This window comes from Merops nubicus, unplaced genomic scaffold, assembly GCF_000691845.1.
Source record: "Merops nubicus isolate BGI_N331 unplaced genomic scaffold, ASM69184v1 scaffold10797, whole genome shotgun sequence".
Taxonomy (NCBI): domain Eukaryota; kingdom Metazoa; phylum Chordata; class Aves; order Coraciiformes; family Meropidae; genus Merops; species Merops nubicus.
Genome location: NW_008618786.1, coordinates 18395 through 38496, shown reverse-complemented (window position 1 = coordinate 38496; position 20102 = coordinate 18395). Strand labels below are relative to the sequence as shown.

The following is a 20102-nucleotide window of genomic DNA, read 5'->3' as shown; positions in this document are numbered from 1 at the left end:
TGCGGGCGTGCGGCCTGTGGGAGCTTCGCGGCCCCGGCGGCGCTTGCTGGGGCCGTTTCCGCAGTGGTACTGGGGCCGGGCCCTCGTCTCGAAGCCTGGAGCAGTTCAGCAGTGTTTTACTGTGCTTAGCCGCGGTGAACTCTGCGCTGCTCTTACTGATAACTACTGGCAGTTACATCGACCCGGTCATATAATACAGCTTAATTGTTGCACATTCTTGCCAGTGTTTTCTTTGGGAAAAATATGTATCAGTGAAGTTTAACCTGCTTAATAGAGAACTGAGTTTCTAAACAATACTGGAGATTACTTTCTTCACGTTAGAAGATTGTTTGCCGTTTGGTTTTGGGGTTTTTTTGTTTGTTTGTTTTTCATGCAACACATTATATCCTCAACTGAATATCTTAATTTCTTGTTGTATTTAGTGATACAGGATGCTGTTCCTTTTGGTATTGTGTGCAGTTGTGCTAACAGGGAGTAGTAAAGTTCAAGATGATGAATGGATTGACCCCACGGATATGCTCAATTACGATGCAGCATCAGGAACAATGAGGAGACCTTACAAGGTAGAGGAAGAAGGGACGTGTAAATACCTGTCTCTCCCAAACAATGCGTCAGCCACGTGCTGTTGAAAATTACAGAATTATGGTCTTTTAAATGTCTTAAAAGATTGCAGCTGAATCTGTACACAGAAACGTGTTGTGCATCAGTTTGTTAAAATTGCAAGGAAAAAAACAGCAATATATATTGTTGCAGATAAACGGCTCGGGGCCTTTTACTGACGAGCATCCCATTAGTGTGGGAATAAACCCCACTTAGTGTGTGAAGGTATTATGATAGTCCATGGTGTTTTGTCATGCTGGAAGGAAGGTCAGAATAGGGTTTGAGTGCTGCATTGTTAATAATTCATGAACATTGAGGGGAAGAGGAAATATGAAAAGCTGGTTTTAATGAGGCAGATCATCTCGGTTGTCTTGTCTGAGGGGTGAGCTCTACATGTGTCACAAAATGGATATCATTTATCTAGTACATGGGTGCACGCATGGCACTGTGAACTGCGGTTGGTTGAATGGGCACCCTTGTTTTTTGTCATTCTTCAGCTTTCAAGTTAGATTTTGCAGTTGTGAATAACACTGTTTTAACACATCATAACACAAACATTTCTGAAGCTTAAAAAATACAAACTGCATTACTTCTCTCCACAGAGTTCCTCCTCAGCCTCCACCTGCCCTAAGTCCAGCTGATTGTCATTAGCATCCCTAGAATTCAGCAGCAAGCTTTGGAGTCTTTAAACTTGGTTCAGCTTTCATTAATTAATATTAGGAGTTTTAGTGTTGTCTCCCAGAAAAACAGAATTGCATCTCAACCCAAAGCTTCTTCAATCTATCTTTTCAGGATTTCTTTTCTGCTCCACAGAGAGAGATTTTAGGTAGGCAGGCAGGTGCTGCGGGCCACCTGAATTCTCAAAAACCAAACCTCATGTCAGCACAAGTTCACTAGTTTGTGTGATGTTGCTTTTGGAGACTCCTCCATGTGTGTACTTAGTTGTGTAGAAGCACTGCTAAAATCAAGCCTGACCTGTTAACAGGAAAAATGGGATGTTTCACAGCAAAAGGGGAACATAAAAGGAAAGGCATGCAACCCAGAAAGGGGCTTTGTGTTTACTTTCAGTCTGGCTGGCTGCGTGGCCAGCTGGACCAGGAATGTGTCTGGCTGAGAGCTGCTCCTTTGCTTGCTGAGTCAGTTTTTGGCCAGTCCGATTATCTGATCCGAGGCGCTGTGCTGCTCACCAGCGCTCGGAGTAGGGGAGGGCAGGGCAAGAACTCAGCTTCTAAAGGCAGCGTGTGTTTGGGTAAACTTCAAGCACTTGTCCCTTTCCAGGTGGAGTGTTGTTGAGAAGGTACTCACAGCAAAGCCCAAGGCTCGCTTTTTAGCTCCTTTAAAGTGATCTGACTATAGGCATGTAACATAGCATATTGGTCAAATTCTTTGGTTCTGAAAACGTGTTTTTCTTACAGGCAAACTATCATGACTCCGAGGAGAAGACTGTGGATGCAGTCAGCACTGAGATCTTATCAAGTTGTTCCAGGGAAGTCGATGCCTTGCAGCAGAAGGTTTGTTGGGGAACTTCAGAATATTTTCTAGCCTTTTACAGCTTGTGCTTCCTGATGATGCTTTTCTGGTTAGTATAGAATGGATTAATTGCTACCTTAATTTGTGAGACCATGCCTTATGTAGGGGAAACCTCTTTGTTCAGAGTGACTGGGAGTGGTTTGAACTCAATTCCTAATTGAGTTCTGCCTACTGAGGTCCACTTCCTAAAAGGAAGTTTTATAGTATAGCAGTTGATGGGAGCAATATGCTTCTGTCTGGTGTCAGCAGCTTAAACGGGTGGCGTTGATGTTACACCATGCTACCAAAAGCTAAACTTTTATTTCTTATATTTTCGATTATTGCTAAACTAAAGAAATGTGTCTCTGCTAATCCTGAGTTTAATGTTTTTCAGGTTTTTTTCTTCCTGTGAAGAAGCTGGTTTGAGTAAGAAGTACATAACGTGTGTTCCTGTTGCAGGTTGCAGACTGTGAGAAGAGGAACGCCAAATCACGTGGAAGCCGGAGCTTTTATATTTTTAAGCGATACTTGAATAAGATATTAAATGAAGCTGGAAAACTTGGCCTTGTAAGTATTTGAACAGCCATTGACAGTTTATGTTAATGGTGGTTAAACTTGAAGAAGCCAGATTTGTTTGTTTGTTTGTTGTAGAGCTTTTGGGCCTTTGTTTTAGACCCTACCACGTTAAACATCCAGGAATAGTAGCTTGATGGCATTTGCATGTAAGAATCACCTTGTTATTTTCTTCATCATATTGTCATTGGAGATCATTTTTCTATTCAGAGGTAGAGGAATAAATTTTTAGCAATAAGAAAAAGTAATGTTTGGCAAAGAACATTATATATAGCAATGTGAAATGTCTTATTTGAGTATTTAATAGCTTCTCTCTGTATTATGCAGCCATGATTGGGGCACACATAGCACATTTGTGATTATTGCTTGTTAATGAGTTGTGGTTCTAAAATGCCAGTAACAAGTGAGAACTTGCTTCATTTTTTAGGTGTTTTGCTGTAGAGTTGAAAGAGTACAAAGCAGCTGAATTCATGTTTTATATAGTTTAGGAGAATGAACAAAAAGGTTGCAGAGTCAGCATGCTCCCTGTCCATGCCTTCATCCTGCAGTGTGCTTCAAAAGGTGCTGGTACCTAAGGAGGGTATATAATCAGGGTTTTGCCTAGGTAGTATGTATTTCTATTTCCAAATAAACAGCTTTTAACCATTGTTCTGTTTGCTTTCAATTCAGCCTGAGGGAAATGTAGACCATGTCCATTATGATGCTGAGATCATCCTTACAAAACAGACGTATTTGGAGATTCTCAATTTTCTCAGTGAGGAAAGTTGGCAGTCAGGTGCTGTGGATGATGCACTCAGTGGTATTTTGATCAATTTTAAGCACCATGATTATGAAGCTTGGCACTGGAGATTTGAAGACACTTTTGGAATTGATGTGTATAATATGTTTCTGGTAAGAGAGGAAGAGAGGTTTTTTTGTTGGTTTTTAGTTGCTGTTTTCTCCAGTTTCTTTGTCAGAGTCTAGTAACAAATATTACTGTCTTAATTCCACACATAAACCAGTTCTTCCCATCGTACTTACAGTGAGTCACTCTTTGTGAATAAAAAAAGTGACAGAGAAAGTCACTTCTCTGAATAATTCCTTACAGTTCATAATATGCTAACATGATATGCTGACATGATCTGGAAAGTAGACTGTCTAGTGTTGAGGGTGTCCTCGGAAGCCAAATAACCTTTGTAACCTGAAAAGTGTAACCTTTGGATGGCAAGAGACTGTGAGGTGCTTCTTTGAAGTCCTGCTGCTGTCCACCAGACTGTAAATTCCTCCCTTAAGCAGACTGCAGGACTCGGCAGCAATGATTTCATGGTTCATACGGACACACACCACTCATGCACTGAATTACACCAGTTTTACCATTTTAAAGTATGGTAGGTAACTTGATAAATATTGTAAGTAAGAAGTAAATATCACAAGAAAGCAACAAGAAGCTGCAGTGTGAGCTGGGATAGGAATGACTGCTAGTAATACCATGGAACATTCTGCCTTGTGCTGCTGCAGATCTGCTGTGAAAGCATGGAGGAATTCTCCCAGCTGGTCTGTGTAACTGACACTAGTGAAAACAAAAGTTGGAAGTTCCTTCATGTGTACTGGCAGTAAGCTTGACAAATTGCAAATCTGGATCATGATATTTTCCTGTTTTCTTTTTCAGATACTCTTGTGTTTAGTGTGCATTGTAATTGTTATCGCTACAGAGCTCTGGACACGCATTCATTGGTTTGTTCAGCTAAAACGTGTTTTGTTAATAAGTTTTCTCATCAGTTTTGCATGGAATTGGCTTTACCTGTATAAGGTAAGTTGTTCTGAAATCTTAAGGGCTCTTAGGCTTAAAATTTTAGTTACAGAATCATAGAATCGTTTAGGTTGGAAAAGACCTTTAAGGTGATCAAGTCCTACTGCAAACCTAATGCTGTGTGAGGGATTTATAGTTATTTAGTTCCTTGAATTAGTTTATATAAAGCAGTGATGGACCACAAGGTAAATAAAGGGATGAATGTTCTATTTTGCATGTTGACAGGTGTATTAGGCTTAAAGAACAAAACAAATCCTGCCAACTTTTGTTCTGCCGTGCAGGTGCATAAAATTCATAAAGGAGTGGAACTGTAATTTCACTGTGTGGGCAAGGGAGACATGAACGCTATCTAAAGCAGCTTGGTAGAAAAGTCCTATGAAAATATATTGTTGGGTTGGTTGGTTGTTTTTTCCTTTGGAAGAGTCCCTGGCTGAATCTGTATTTAACCTCTGACAGACCAGAAATAAATGCTTCATGATAAAGTAGCCGACTGTACAATGGTATTGGTTTTAATTACAAGGAACTTAACACTACTAGGTCGTAGCCCAACCACAAAATCTCAGTCCCTTAAACATCAGAATTTAACTGCAGCTTGTCAGAGCCAGCAACGGCTGAATGCCAGAGAGCTGGACGGCTCTCGAACGTGAGTGGACTGCTGCGTGGAGGACGTAGGTTGAGTCACTGAAGAACGTCAGAGGTTTTCAACAGATTATTTGGCTTAATTTTCAGTGATAATGAATACAGGTATTTGCAATGGGTATTTAAAAAAATAAAAGAGAATGTCCTGGTGGGTTTACTGTTTCAGTAATTGTGCAGCAGCTGCCTCCATTTTTAATCCAGAAACATTTTAAGGAAACTAGATGTCATCAGATTACTTTTGCCCTGAACCTGTATGTTATTAATATTGAAGTTTGCTCTTTTGGTAATTCAGACTCCGTTTGGAGACTGTAATCAGAGGTGGCCATCTTGGTACTTTTTACCCATTCCCAGGAAGCGCTTAGACCTCGAGCGATTTAACACCAGAGTAGCAGAGTTTTCTGGGTGCAGAGCTAGGCGGGTGGTAGGAGCAGAGCTCGCTGGCTGGGGGCGTGGCTGGCGCCTGACGAGCGCCCTGTTTGCCCGCAGCTGGCCTTCGCCCAGCACCAGGCGGAGATCGCCAAGATGGGGCACTTCGACAACGTCTGCGCCGAGAAGCTGAACTGGAGAGACAGTCTCGTTGGTAAACACTTTGTTATTTCCTCGTAGTATCTTAAGACCACAAAATATTCAGCAATAGTAAGCAAGAATACTCTTATTTCTTCACGAGTAGTACATTGAAATTTCTTAAGCAATGTACGATCCTGTAGTTCTGTAATTTTTCTATTCCACAAGACTTTTTTTCTAGGCTTTGTAGCTGAGCCTTTGAAGCATGGAGGAGAGCTGATCACCAAGGTGTCCTTTAGAGCATGTCATGGTGTTAATACTTTCCCTTATAACCTACTGCATGTGTGCTTCCCCAGCTCCACTCATTTCCCCACTGCCATTTATTGAAGATAGGAGGGCAGAATTCCAGAAAGTTTTTTTTTTCGTGTACCAGGCCTGCAGCTACAATGGACTTCAGAAATTAGATCTGTAACTACTTACTCAAGTGTTACTAATTTACAGAGAAAGATGATTTATGGGTTTTTTATTAGCTGTTAGCCAGTGCTGTAGCAGGAGGATTCATGACAGCCACTTCTAATGAGTGCATATTATGGTCTTCCCTTTTATAAGTTATTGACTGTGATTGCTCTGTTTATGTCAAATTTCAATAGTTCATGATGTTCTGACTGCAGTGAAATCAAACTACAGAAACACTGAAGTCTTAACTTTGTAACTTAAAAGTTCCCTTAAGGAGTAAGACTTCCTGCTTATAACTAAAATAATGACTTGAAATCTAGCAAGCACAGTACACATTTTCCATGTACCTGCAGCTTGGCAGATGAGCAATAACTCAGAATTGCTTCTTTTTCAGTAGCTGTGAACAAAATGTACTAGATAGTAGTTCCCACAGACAAAACTTTTCTTCTGAGGCTTCTAGGGACTAAGTTCATCTAATAAAGAGGACTTTTCTTGACTAAGCATGGGAAAGCCCCTGTTTCTTCTCGTTCTTTCTGGTTTCCTGGTCATTCCTGCAGCCCCATGACCAGACAAACTACACAACTGAGCTAATCTCAGATTTCTAAAAAACCTTAGAAAAGTATCTAGAAGAGTTTTCTACTCAATCTATTACTACTGAAACGCTACTTTCTGTATTATTACTGTGTCATAAAATACATTTTTTTTAAAAGTAGTAAAAATATGTCTGTGCTTTGACTACAGAATGGCTCACGAGTAAATGGACGTTTCAGGATGACCCCTGTCAGAAGTACTATGAAACTCTACTAGTAAATCCTGTTTTGTTGGTTCCACCAACAAAGGTATACACCAAGCCTGAAGAGACTGTCCACATTGACATTTGTGATTGATGGGCAACAACACCTTTGTTCTGTTTGCACTTCTCTAGGCATTGGCAATTACTTTCACCAACTTTGTAACTGAGCCTTTGAAGCACGTAGGACAAGGTATTGGTGAATTCATCAAAGCGCTCATGAAGGAGATGCCATTTATTCTGCAAGTGCCAGTGCTAATTATGATGGCTCTGGCTGTCCTGGTTTGTATGCATTTACCTTACATTAAAAAGCTCGATTTTATTTTTTTAAGATATTAAGCTCATTTAAATATTATTATTTATTTATTATTTGTACCCTGAACTGATTTCTTAGGAGAGATGAAATTATTTCTACAAGGGAATTTTTTTCTTGACAAAACATTTATAGTACAGTTGGTTTAACAATTAAAATAGGTAAGTTTGTAGTGAAACCACACCTCTCCCCCATGCCCCAAGTGGGGTAAGAGAGCATTAAACTGCTTAAAATCTTAGGCCCTATGACAGTTTACTGCAGCTTAGTTCTCCATTTCTTCTTTGTGTCGTTACACAGCGATGCACATAATTGGCATCTTGTACACAAAAGGATGGAGGTAGAGCCTGCTGCGTCTGTGGTGCTGCGAGAGCTGCAGCCAGTCTGGCAGTTCCTACAGTGTGGTCACAGTGGAGAAAGCTTGAATTTTGCTTTAGCTGTTCTCCTTACCTGAGCTTTTCTTTTAGTGTTTTTTTTCAGGTACAACTTTGAATTCGTGTGAAAACCATAGGCTGCAAATGTTTGACTTTTTCTTCTTTTTATTTTTTCCCTCCCTCAGGCTTTCTGCTATGGTGCAGGATCATCGGTGTCTGTGTTAAGATACTTGACATATTCTCAGAAGAAAAGTCTTCCTCCACCTGACAGTCAACAAGAGAAAACAGACTTTGGGCAATATGGGACTATATCAGATGGCTGTCATTTGCAGAAGTCTCCATACACTCACAGAGGACCTTATGACAGAGGAGATGCTCTTGTGAGACCAGGAAATGGCAGCAGAAGTCCTGACATAATGCACACAAGTGCTAAACCAGACACACAAGTAGAAGAGTCTCACAAATCAGAACCTGGCGTATGTTAGTCCTGGTGCTCTTTAAGCTGGGATTAAATTTAAATAGACTTCAATGTCATCTGCTAGAACATGTTTAAACAACAAATTTAACCCAAATCCTGGGGAGAAAGGAATTAAGGAAGTGCCCGTTCCCCTCTAGACCAGTTCAGTAGAGGTGTCTTGACTACCTGTGTCAGCAAACTGACAAATTAAAACTGTTTATAGTGAAGACTCCTGTTTTGAGAGATCAGTAGTAAAGTCAGCCTGGGCAGTGATGATTACCCACAGTAGAAAGGCAGGGGCAAAAAAAGCAGTGCTGACTTTTCTATAGACTGTAGAAAATTAAAAGCAAATTTATACTCTAGATGATTGTGTTTATTTACATGTGCTGTTTCCCCGTGAAAAAAAGATACCTGTCATGCTTCGGGAGAGTTCTGCTGCTTGAGCAGCAGCACCTGAAGCAATAGATGCCATCACTTTGCATTGCTTGGTTAATAGCTTGCTATTGATTTTTACAGACTAGATTGCACACAGAGTCTGAAGCTTGTGGACTAGAAACTATCACAGCTGAATCCCTTACTCAAGAACATGCATATGAGCAGCAGGAACAGGAGACTGGCAAAGCAGAGCGAGAGACTGGAGAAAATTGTGATCCTAATAAACACCTAGAAAGGAAAAGTTCTGCAATGGCACCATGTGAAGAGAAGAAAAACAGCAGTCATGGGACTGAAACTAAGGAAGCCCTAAGTCCTGCTGTAAGTTTTGTCTAATCTTTAGTAGTCGTGTATTTGCTAGTTCTGCTCTGGTTCTCAAATGTAGAAAAGAGAACATCAGTAAGCTGAAGGGAACTCATCCTTGGTCAGAGCATAGCAGAAAGGTGGGATTTTTAAAATTGAGAGATTGAGTATATGCACTATTTCTGGAATTTGAAGTAAATGTGTTAAGGTAACAGAACTTCAACTGGCCAAGAAAACAGGCTTGTGGGTGTTGCTGCTTGTCTGAAACCCAGTTTGTGTGATAAATTCGGAGTAAAACTGTATATTCCGTGGTGGGAAAGCACTGACACTGAAATCTAGCAAATAGAAGCTTAATCATGCAGCTGTCAAACAGCTTGAAGAAAGCTGCTAATACTCATGTAACTCATGCAGGACTAATTGCAGCTGAGCTGGAAGTCTTGGGACTACCTGTTGGTTTATATTCTTTACAATCGGCCTTTCGCAAGCAGAACTGCTGCTTGTCAGCTCAGCTGTAGGACAGCTTGATCATTTTCTTCTCGTTTGATTTTTAATTTGCAGAGGAGTGAGCAGCTGATGTTGTATCAGATGTGTTTTTAGGACAGTTTGAAGCTGAACAGAGAGTAGAAAGCACTCAGTAACTAAGTACTGAAGATCAGCATGATAAACTAATGCTAGCATATGGTTCCAGAAGAATATTTTGCCATTTTTCCTTAAAAGCATGAAGAGGACAGTTTCAGCAGAAATCACTTTTCAGTGCTAAAAAAGCTGCAAGAGATGTAACTGTGAAATAATTTGAATCACACCTGTGTCTCTTTAATTGTACAGTGCCATTTTGCTCTGAAGCTAAAATTAACTAGAGATTCTTCTCCAGGGCTTATAATACTTCAGTTAAAAAATGACATCATTTATAAATACCTAAAGTGAACACTTTAACATCAAAGGTGGCAAAGTCAGTGGCTTCTAACTCAAGATACCTACACTTGAAACAGCATATAGCCCTTCAGGTTCCCAAGAACTACCCCAGCATAGTATGTCCTTATCAAGAGAGGGAGAAGTAGCTGAGTTCCAGTAATAAAAAATAAGTATATCTATCTTCTGCACTGAGTAATAAAGGAAAACCCTTCACTAAATATTATTGAAAAACCCTGGCAGGTTTTGAAGACTTCTTTTTTTTTTTTTTTTTTTAAATTGAACAGAATTAAAACTAGGGTTTGATTGGTTTGTTTAATAAAAATGAATGCAGAAACTCAGTTTGGAAGAAAACAAAGACAGACTAATGCTTGAAGCTATTTCTCTTTTTTTTGTTTAAATTATTTTTTACAAAACTATAAAAGAAAATAGGACCTTTTTCCAGGGAGGTACAAATCAGGAAAAAAAAAAAAATCACTTTTTCTTTAAAAAGAACATACACATTTAGGTCTTGCACTAGATGAAGACAGTGATAGATCCACCCATGAGAATACCTTGAGAGGGAAAGAAATCCCGTGTTGGTGGAGCAGAGGCAGTTAAGAGGGAGAGAGTCATCGGCATCCCGGGACACTGCCAGGAGCAGCTGCCGAGGGCGGCAGCGGCTCTGCAGGTCACAGGCATGATGCTGCTGCTATTTGTACAAAAAACAATTAGAAAGGGGACAAAACTACTAATTGCAGTCTTCTGTAAAAAGGCTTGTCTGTTGTTCTGAAAAAAAAAAAAAAAGCAAACCTAAGATGCTACTATACAGTATGCGTCTGGTTGTTTCTTCACCTAGAATTTGGTCCCTTTATAGTTGAGGGTAAATGGACTCTTTGTTCGTCCATTCTCTTCGCTTGTGATCTCAAAATCAGGCTGAAGAAGTCCTCATCTGGTACAGTCGGTCCTTTTGCAGATGATGGAGGAGCACATCTTTGATCATCCAGCCTGGAACCCTACACAGACCAAGCAATAAAACTGCATATTTACAGGAATACGTATAATAAAATAAGTGAACAATAGAAGTGAAAAAATTACTAAGTTACTACAAGGATTTAATTTGCAAGCTTTGTTTCAGATTAAACTTCTCAAATGAAATTAGCAAGTTAAGAGTGCAAATGTAGCTAAAATGGTTCCTCCAAACCACTTATTCACATGTGTCTGAAAATAAAATCCAAAATTTAGTTCTCGTTCATTTAAGCGTCCTTTGTCCAGAAGAATATTAGCACTAGTACATGGTAGTTCTAGTCTTGTATAAGAGTAAAGATGGTTGTCTCTTATATAGGGAGGAAAAAATGGCCAAACCACTGTCAGACTTAGAAAGGCAATACTGGGAGACAGTTTTTCCTCCAAACTGAGAACTCTGGTACATTTTAATCACAGTGCTTCAGAGCAGTGTGCTGCCTTCCCACCTGAGCTAACATAGTTGGTTACCAGTCTCTGAATTTTGTATTTTGAAATCCTTATCAATGCCATCAGGTAAAACACACAAGTCTTTTTAATTAAGTTCTTTCTGGTCTAATTGCTATACATACCATGCTCTAATTGACAATCAGATACCTCACTTGTATATTGCTGTGAACTATTACTTAACATAATTAGAGTGGTTATCACCACTAAAACTTTGATACTGATTTATTTCATTTGATAAGCTTAGATTCCTGGTATATCAGATGCCTTCTTAACAGGCCAGATCTAACCACTTTTTCTTAAAATCATTTTATATACTCCTTTTAATAGCTTTACTTGCTTCCCTTCAGCTTTTTCAGCATTTGTTACTTTAAATGGTTAACATGGTATAAATGCCAAAATGACACCTACTAGACACGGGATAGCTGACAAAAAAAAAATATAAACAAGAAAAATTGTCATTAAAAAAAAACAACATCCTTGGATAAAAACAATCCTAATTTTTTGTTCTCTATGTTCTTCCTTATCTGCCAAATCAATTTATATCTTAAAAACACATGATAAACAAGGTTGCCTTGCTTGAAGAAACCAAATAGCAGGATGAGCAAATCAAATCCTCAAGCTCGGAATCTGAAGATTTTTTGTAAAAAACTTACCTGGCATTTTATCAGTATATCAAAGAAGTCGTCATCTAGCTCCCTGTTGTTACTTGCCATGAGGTGGCCCAGGACTGCCTGGCTGCTGTGCTGCTGACTGAAACGCAGCCCGGGCAGGTGGCTGAAGCTGGCGCGTTGGTCGTCCAGCCGGCGGCTCTGCGAGCTGGCGAGCAGCTCCAGGAAGTCCTCCGTGGGAGGGGAGACTACAGAAGCAGAAAAGGCTGGAGAGGAGGAAGAAGACAAATTAGCCTAGAAATAAGTTCCTATCCCCAGTAAATCTTGTATCCAAATACATTGTTTTAAATAGTATTTGGCAGGAATGAAAGTCAAATACAGATTTTACTTTGTAAAACTTACATTTTCTCATTGTTTTAGGTGGTGTAGAGGATGCTGCCACTGAAGCAGAAGAAGAGGAAGCTGCCACTGAGAATCTGTTCTTCTCCTGGAAGTAGCATCTCTGATCATCCATCCTGTTACTCTGGAATCGGCTCAGCAGATCAAAAAACCCTTCATCTGCCACTGTCTCTCGACTGTTTTTCTGAAAAGGAGAGAAGAGTTAGGGGTATTTTGAACTTGGGAGTACCTAAAACTAGGACAATTGAATTGTGGTTTCTTTACAATAATATGTTTGGAATTTGCATATCTGCAATCCATTAAAAAAATTAATTTAGTCATCAATTTCTATAGACAGAGATCTATCGTAAGGGGCAGTGCTAATAATACGGGAATCGGTTTTGAGTATGTAAAATGTATTAGAAATGTTTCATTCTCTGACACAGAAAGAGTAACTGATCGATACAACTGCAGTTACTCCTCCTCGGCCATGAATCCACCAAAAACCCAAATGCCCAGAAAACAATAAAACAAGAACAGCAATGAATAGCTCCCATTATTTGCTCAGGTCTGTGGTCAAAAGCACCCATCTCTCATCTAGATCAAATGACTCAGTTCTTTTTTATTTTTAGCTGACTTCCGTCAAGAGTGCGATAACCTAAAAAAAAGAGAAAGTAAAAAATACCTCCCACTGTCTGAATCAGAAAAACTAGATCTTATTTTATTTCTCAGTTTGGAGAAGCAAGGTCTAGAAGAGATTAGAAATAAAATATATGTGCAAGCTGAGCTGTAACTTTAGAAAATCCACCAGGAAAAACGTGTTCCAACAGCAGGAAAAGCGTGCAGAGCTATAAAATGGCAGATTTTGCATCATTTTAAATCAAGTAGAACTGAAACAGACAGCTGCAGGAATGTGTTTCTGTAATTTTTATCAAAGATTAGTTAAGGTTGTGATCTCCACAGCTCACCAAACCTACCCTCTGAGAGCTGGAAAGCCGATGATCAATAGAATTACTGGCATCCTGCAAAACTTTGGAAGCGGTGCTGTTTCTGTACTTTTTGCCTTTTAGTCGATTTACAAAATGCAGTTTTGCTGAAGGTTTGGCAACCAGTGGTTTCTGCTTAGCAAGGATCTCACTGTTCCAGTTCTGAACCTAAGAAAATAAGAGCCATGAAATTCAGCCTTCTAATTACCTATACTGTTACCTCTTATTTGCTGCTGCTTTCCCTCCCCAAACTGAAGCAGCTTTTACGTTTAGTTTACCCAACCTAAAACAATTTTAAAACTGAGGCTTTCGTTCTATTACTCGAGCTGTGATTACTGAGGGTCTATTACCTGAAGCAGGTTAGTACTGTTACTGTTCAGTCTTGTAACTGAACCGTAGTGTGACACCTGATTGATGAAAATGTGGTCAAATCACACATGTAATCATACTCAAGTTTCCCTTGCTGACTGCAGTGCAGGAAATGTAGTTAACATGAAGGCTAAAATGCAGACAGAGCTGGCATTTTCCACTTGACATTCTTATAATTGGGAAGAAGAAGAAAAAAAATTAAATCCGTAGTTTTACAGAGCATTAGAGCAAAACAAAGCCAGATATTCAACAAGCCTTCTATGAAGTCCTTGATATACACAAAATTCCCAGTAATGATTGAAAAGAAAGAATGAGAAGAATGCCAGCAAATGGGAATAACCATCTTGTTTCACTGAAGAACAGAATGTACAGCTTTATCAACTTGACACATTTTTCCCTAAATTATCTTCTAAAATAAAGCAAATTATCCTCAAAATCTTTTATCTACAACTGAGAAACTTTTGTAATAACTGAATACCCCCCCTTCTTTTTCTTCATTGTGAACACAGTGGCGAGTCTTTCAGCAGCACTGCCTACCCAAAGGGGTGCCTTTTACAGGCTTACTTAAGATGGGCACAGATTCCAGCTCCGAGGAGATGGCATCTGGTACAATCAAGTCTTAGTGCCAGTGTCATATGTTGTTCTATATATCAAAGCCATTTATGGAATGAATTTTCAGAATCTACTAAATTAATATCCTGAAAAAAGCCCTTTATAAAAGCTAAGCTGTAATACTAGGTTAATACTTTATTACAGAAGTGACACATGAAATATTTTTGTATATTTAGGGCACAGACTATTACAGGCTATGTATTTTAAAAGACATCAGAATAGATTCAGCGAGTAAGCAAATACAGCTGATACAGGGAAAAGCTTAGAGGTCCCCTGGAGGGTACAGTATCTTTTAAAATCAGTACCTAAATAGGCTTTTGAGCATCAGTGCTTAATTCAGCTGTACTGACTGTCCAGATGTAAGCTTTGATTTCCTATGTAATAAACATCATGGTAGTCTTCATATCCCCTGAAGAGACAGAAATTGGACATCCCAGTGTAGAGGGAAAAATTTCAATTTCAGTCTACCACTGGTGTAATTTATGTAGAACTTCCAGCCTACTGTTTAAAGGCAGATAAAATTTGAAGAAAATCTCTCCAAAATTGATAAAGGGACTTCAATCAGGAGGTCCCAGCTCCAAGAGATTTCTCTGACCTCAGGGGTAAGTTACTTTACCAATCTGTGTCTCAGTTTCAGTGCTTCCAAAACAGCGTCCTTACTCAAGATAGATGTTGAAACTCCTAATGGCTTGCAAGTTGGCTGAAATGCCAAAGGGAAAAACACAACGTGTATTCCAAGTGCCTATAAAATGGGCTGAAACCAAAGAAGAAAGTGTTCCGAACAGCTGAGATAATGCTTGTGAATTTTACACTGAATCATTTCCACGCTGCACACTCAAACCACTTTTAAAGAAGAGATGAAAGGAATTCTTTTGATGCACACTACAGGATCCAATCCTTTCTTATTTGTGAGGGGATTAAAGCAAGCTTTACCACAAGCTCTTACAACCAGTACACGTGTAAGATGCTGACTGTTGCCTACATGACAGAAGTATTCTTTGTTAGAATTGTTAGACCTGCTTTTACCTAACTCTTTATATCAACTAAATTAAAATCGGGATTCGAATGACACATCAACGTTCTGCTCCGTTCTTTCAAAGTTAAGTGTAAAACTTGTGACTATTCATAACTGTTGAAGTTAAACCCTTAGAAACATTTCATTGCAGTCTCGCCAGCAGAACAGAAAGAAGGAAAGCGCCAACCTTTTCTGGTGTTAATTTCATAAGTTCCATGTTCTCCATACTGTGGCGGCGTCCTACTCTTGGTCTGGTACCTTCAGGAAAGAATCAAGTTCATCTTTTTATCATTAAGATTTATGGTGTCACCTTCAGAGCCTGTGGCTGTACTCTTCTAAGGGCCAAGGTACGGCGATTCCAAGTTCCAAAATAGTTCAGTCAAATATTATCAGCAGAAAACAAACAACTAGTAAGAACAGCCTTCAAAACCACACTGATCTAACCTACATAAAGCTGCTTCCACGGGACACAGAGGACAACCATGGACCTTTGAACATCAAATGAACTGGGTTCTACTGTAACCACCAGTCTTGCTAAAATGGTAGGAAGTGAAAAAGGAAAGACATAATCTAGCAGCAATAGATTAACCTCCTACATTAAAAAAAAGCAAAGGAACAACTAGAAATATCATGTGAAGGAACTAAGCAGTAACTTGGGATTCTCAGTGTAAATCCTCCAGAAAAGGAGAAGCTGAAGATACTCAGTACTGCAAAGACCATGGTTTTTTTTGGCTGCTGGTGGTGAGGAAACCCACATACTTAACCATCTGTAGTCAGAGAACAATGCAAACAGCATGCTGGTTTTGAAGTTCGCTGTTGGAAAGTCTGGCAGCAGTAGGCACATACCACTCAAACTGTTCTCCACCACACGGCTTTCTGACATCATGGAGTTGTTTGTGCTGTAGCTTAATCCGAGAACCATTTGAAGATCTGAGAGATTGAGTCTAGCAGTGAGTTCCCCACTTCTGTCTCCTACCTGCAACCAAGTAAAATAATAATAAAATAATTCTTAACAAAATAAAACTTATATAAAAACATAAAGCAAATGTTGTCCCCTAGTCTTCTGGGAGACAAAGGCTGAACAGGTTTTCCTGGTAGAAGGAAAAACTGCCTTTTAATGAAGTACATAACAACTGAAAGGTACATAATGAAGCCTAAAATAACCTCCGATATACTATTAACTTGAATTCTGTGCTGACATTAATAGAAGTGGCACAAAAACTGAAGAGATAGTTGCAGTAAGACATGGCTGAAATAATTTGGAATCAACTATATCAGAAATGGTTCAAACTTCATTCTGTTACTCAAAAGCACATGCATGGATACACCTCCATAAAATCCCTGTGTACTTGTGAGCAAAACCCCAAAGCCTATGTACTCAGACCATGAAAATTATACCTCTCTTGAAATCTCCAGGTGCCTTTCTGCAAAATGCATAGCTTGGTCATGATTTCCCAGAGCAGTGTATGCATTGCCTAAGCTCCAGCATGCTCTTCCTTCACCAATTCTGAAAAAAATAACCGGATTTTTAGTTACACCTTTACCTCCTGACCACTAGGGGTCCGGTTTTCATAATACTGGCATGTTAAGAAGACTACCAGGAACAGTGAAGGCTATCATCAGAAACGGTTTCATACACATTAAGTATTGTATGTAAAGGACTGTGAGCTGGGTATAACCATAAATCTGAGAAAATTAATCAAAATGCTAATTTTAAAGCTCACAGCAAACACAAGTCATTCAGTTTTGTAAGCATGGAACAATTTATAACCTACTTTGCTTTTCCTCAGATTGCATGCCTTATTATTCTTCATATATTCCGTTTATTAACAGAAGTTCATTTAAAAGTTGTAAAAACATTTAGTTGTTCCCAATACTATAAAAAAGTAGTTCTTAGAAATCACGATTATAAACCAAACATTCCTTGCTACTCTATTATTTTTCTTTCCCCATCCCTTTCCATATTCTTAATTTGTGAAAAAGTAGATGTATTTTTGTGAAGGTACGCAGAATTATTTTAATGAAGTCATGAAAAAACAATCTGCTTGTCTTTTCCTCAGCTGACAAAGATGATGCTGACAGAAGATGTAGAGTCATTCACCAATTCACCTCTTTCATTTCAGACTCATTAGCTGGAATACTTCTGTGAGTAATTTTTTTCCCTCCATGAAAACTGGAGCCCAGCAGTGGAGGGAACTGACATTAATTCAGCTGTCCTATACAAAGCAATGACAGGATCTAGTTTAAGTGTCATACAAACATCAGACAATCTCTTAAGACTCACTTATCATTTAATTCCTGAGCAATCACAAGGTGTTTCAAATGGTAATCGATTGCTTTTTCATAGTCCTGAAGCAAGGTGTATGTGTTCCCAAGGCTGTAGCAGGCCTGTGCTTCCACAGCTCTGTCTTTAAGCTGTCGAGCCAGCTGCAACGTCCTCCTGAAAGAAAGCATTAGTCACCTCAAATATCACTATAGGGAGAAGTTCTAAAAGGGTATATTTGCAACTAAAAATCAATTATATAATCTAAATTAGAACACCAGGCTGGCAAATTAGCTGCTAATAAATTACTATCTTGTAAACTCTTCCAGGATTATAAATGTCTGTCTTCCACTCCACTGCAAACTATTTCCATTTACTTTATTAGAGAGCAGACCGATCCCTAAACCAGCATCTTCTAATTTTAATTTATTGTTTCGTCAATAATTTCTAGCCATTTGCCTGACAGTATGTACTTGAAATACTCCAGCACCAGCGTTACAATAAATACAGATGTTCGCTATCGGCACGAGCAAGACAGACCTACAGCCAGCAAGCCAGCCTGCCTCTGCTGGGTAAGGAGAATTTGAGTGCCAAGAGGAACCTGCTCAAGACCGGGGCTTTTTCTTCCCTTTTCAAAAAGAACAGGTAAGCTCTAAAATGGATGTAAGATGCTAACAGCACCTAGTAACACCAAGATACAGTATGTATCTTTGCTTAGCTTCTATTTACCCAAGTTACAGCAGCACCTGCTTAGTGGAACAGTGATCAGTAAAGTCCTGATTGAAAATACAGACTAAATATGTAAAATCATGTTGTTGTGTACCACCTACCTCAGCCAGTGAGGACACCCGAGACAGCTACCCATCTCAGGTCTATTACAGTTACTCAAATCATCCCAGAACTTGCTTATAGCTAAGACAGTAAGGCTTGGTTCTAGAATACAGGGGAATAAATGCCTATCAACAGAAAGATATTTACAGTGCTGAGAAGAATCTATTAAAAGTAACAAAAATGTTTAGAAAATAGAAAAGATTAATGCTGCCCTCTTCCTGTGAAAGAACCAGAATAGTTAAACAGCTTTCAAAAGATGTTATTTTTGCTAAACAAATGCAGCTCTTTTCTAAGTATATTTTGAAGAGACTTAGCAGTTCTGCAGTCAGCTAAAGCACCAGGCACCACAGAAGTCAACTGTACAAGAAGAGGTATCTATTATACTTGTAAGCAGTGAACTAACTTGTAGTATTCAGCAGCAGTTTCAAATTCACCCAGGAATATGTGGGCATTCCCAAGATTGCTGTACGCTCTTCTTTCCGCTGACCTATCACCAAATTCTTTTGCAATTAGGAGGCGCTTAAAAAAAGAGAAACAGTTGCATTATTTAATTTTGTACTTTGTAACAAATATTTGCATACAGAAACGCATGCTTACAGTTTCTCTACCATGCATCTGTATTTGTTCTTTACACCAACAATGCTTGAGAAGAACAGCCAAACTTGAAGCTGTGCCATTAAGTTTTAAAACTTGCATTAAAAAGCTTGCAACACAAGTCCTTAAGAGCAGGAGCAACCGGCGACACTTGGCTAGAACAGAATTCCTGCCTAGCGCAGAGTTGTACCTGTTCATGGGCTAAAACTGCACTCCTGAAGTTGCCCAGAAGGTAGTGTGTGTTTCCCAGATTTCCAAAGGCACGTCCTTGCGCTGCTCTATCACCCAGCTCTGTTACTATTGTCAGGTTTTCCCTGTTTAGGGGGAAGTTAGAAAGCAAAGAATAGTGACTAAAGGTTTTTTAAAAACAGTTGTTCTTTTTTTCCCCTCATAGTCATTTAAGTAACATTTTTTTTTTTAAATCTTTCAATTTTTATAAAGGAAAAGGTAGAGGCATTCTACTTTGGTCTATTTTGATGGCCTTTAGGCAACCATAAATCTACCACTGAGTAAGAAACATTTCCTGTCAAATACTGGCACTGAACTGCATTCCTGGTCAAGCTGCCCTGCCTGCCACCAGTTAGAGAGTGACAGAGTACAGATGAGGATACCAGGGTCCTACTGCTGTCTCAGCCTGCTCTGAAGAGTTCTACCAGACTCTTAGCATAAGGGAAAGTCTTAACAGGAAATAGGTACACTAAAACTGAAGGCATACCAAAATAATAGTGCACTCTCCAGTTTAAGAGGGAAAAATTAACAGGTACCACTGTTCTGCCACAGGTTAATTCATGACATGACAGATTTCCCAATATTCTAATGATCCAGACAACTGTATCCTCTCAATCACCAACATAGAAAGCTACTACTTACTCATAATAATTTGCAGCTTTTTGTAAAGCATTTCTCACATCATCTGGAAGCTCCCCTGGATCATGAGTCCCAGCACTAGCTACATTTTTCCCTTTAGAGTGATATACATTCCCCAGATTATACAGTGCTCTTGCTTCTCCAACCTAAAACAGGGAAAACGAGGCATTGCAATTTTATGCTTCAAAGTCTTGTGTCCCAACAACTGTTGGTACAATCCAAAAATGGGAAGAGAAGTTAACGAGTTATCAAGACATGCTCTGCCCATTCTGAACATGCTTTTATCACCCACTTTACTCCCACCAGTCATACCCTTCAAGCAAATTGTTTTGCATACTACTTCCTTTAGAGGTGCAAGATACACAACAACTCTTGAGGCCAATTATCATTAACAATTCAATTAAAAAAAAAAAAACAAACAGGACAGTATTTGTTAATCTGGATCTGTAGTCTCACAGGTCCAAACAACTATCTTACAATTA

The 20102-nt window shown here is 39.2% G+C and overlaps 2 protein-coding genes across 2 annotated transcripts in view; one reads left to right on the top strand and one right to left on the bottom strand.

Annotated features, from left to right (window-relative positions):
- The first annotated feature begins 431 nt into the window (after positions 1 to 431).
- CLCC1 (chloride channel CLIC-like 1) lies at positions 432 to 9333 on the top strand. The gene is made up of 11 exons (XM_008943573.1): positions 432 to 563; positions 2016 to 2111; positions 2569 to 2676; positions 3352 to 3573; positions 4331 to 4471; positions 5597 to 5690; positions 6812 to 6909; positions 6996 to 7142; positions 7730 to 8020; positions 8518 to 8754; positions 9295 to 9333. The coding sequence occupies exons 1-11, from the start codon at positions 432 to 434 to the stop codon at positions 9331 to 9333; spliced, it is 1605 nt and encodes a 534-aa protein (XP_008941821.1).
- A 900-nt stretch (positions 9334 to 10233) lies between these two features.
- The window catches only part of GPSM2 (G-protein signaling modulator 2), a 19094-nt gene continuing 9225 nt past the window's right edge, over positions 10234 to 20102 (bottom strand). The window contains exons 4-14 of the mRNA XM_008943572.1: positions 19624 to 19766; positions 18944 to 19067; positions 18563 to 18678; positions 17350 to 17505; positions 16464 to 16572; positions 15912 to 16041; positions 15253 to 15323; positions 13061 to 13237; positions 12108 to 12288; positions 11751 to 11971; positions 10234 to 10640 (exon numbers count right to left, since the gene is read on the bottom strand). Of these exons, the coding sequence (XP_008941820.1) occupies positions 10476 to 10640; positions 11751 to 11971; positions 12108 to 12288; positions 13061 to 13237; positions 15253 to 15323; positions 15912 to 16041; positions 16464 to 16572; positions 17350 to 17505; positions 18563 to 18678; positions 18944 to 19067; positions 19624 to 19766 (1593 nt within the window). The 3' untranslated portion in view covers positions 10234 to 10475. The remainder of the gene's footprint in view (positions 10641 to 11750; positions 11972 to 12107; positions 12289 to 13060; positions 13238 to 15252; positions 15324 to 15911; positions 16042 to 16463; positions 16573 to 17349; positions 17506 to 18562; positions 18679 to 18943; positions 19068 to 19623; positions 19767 to 20102) is intronic.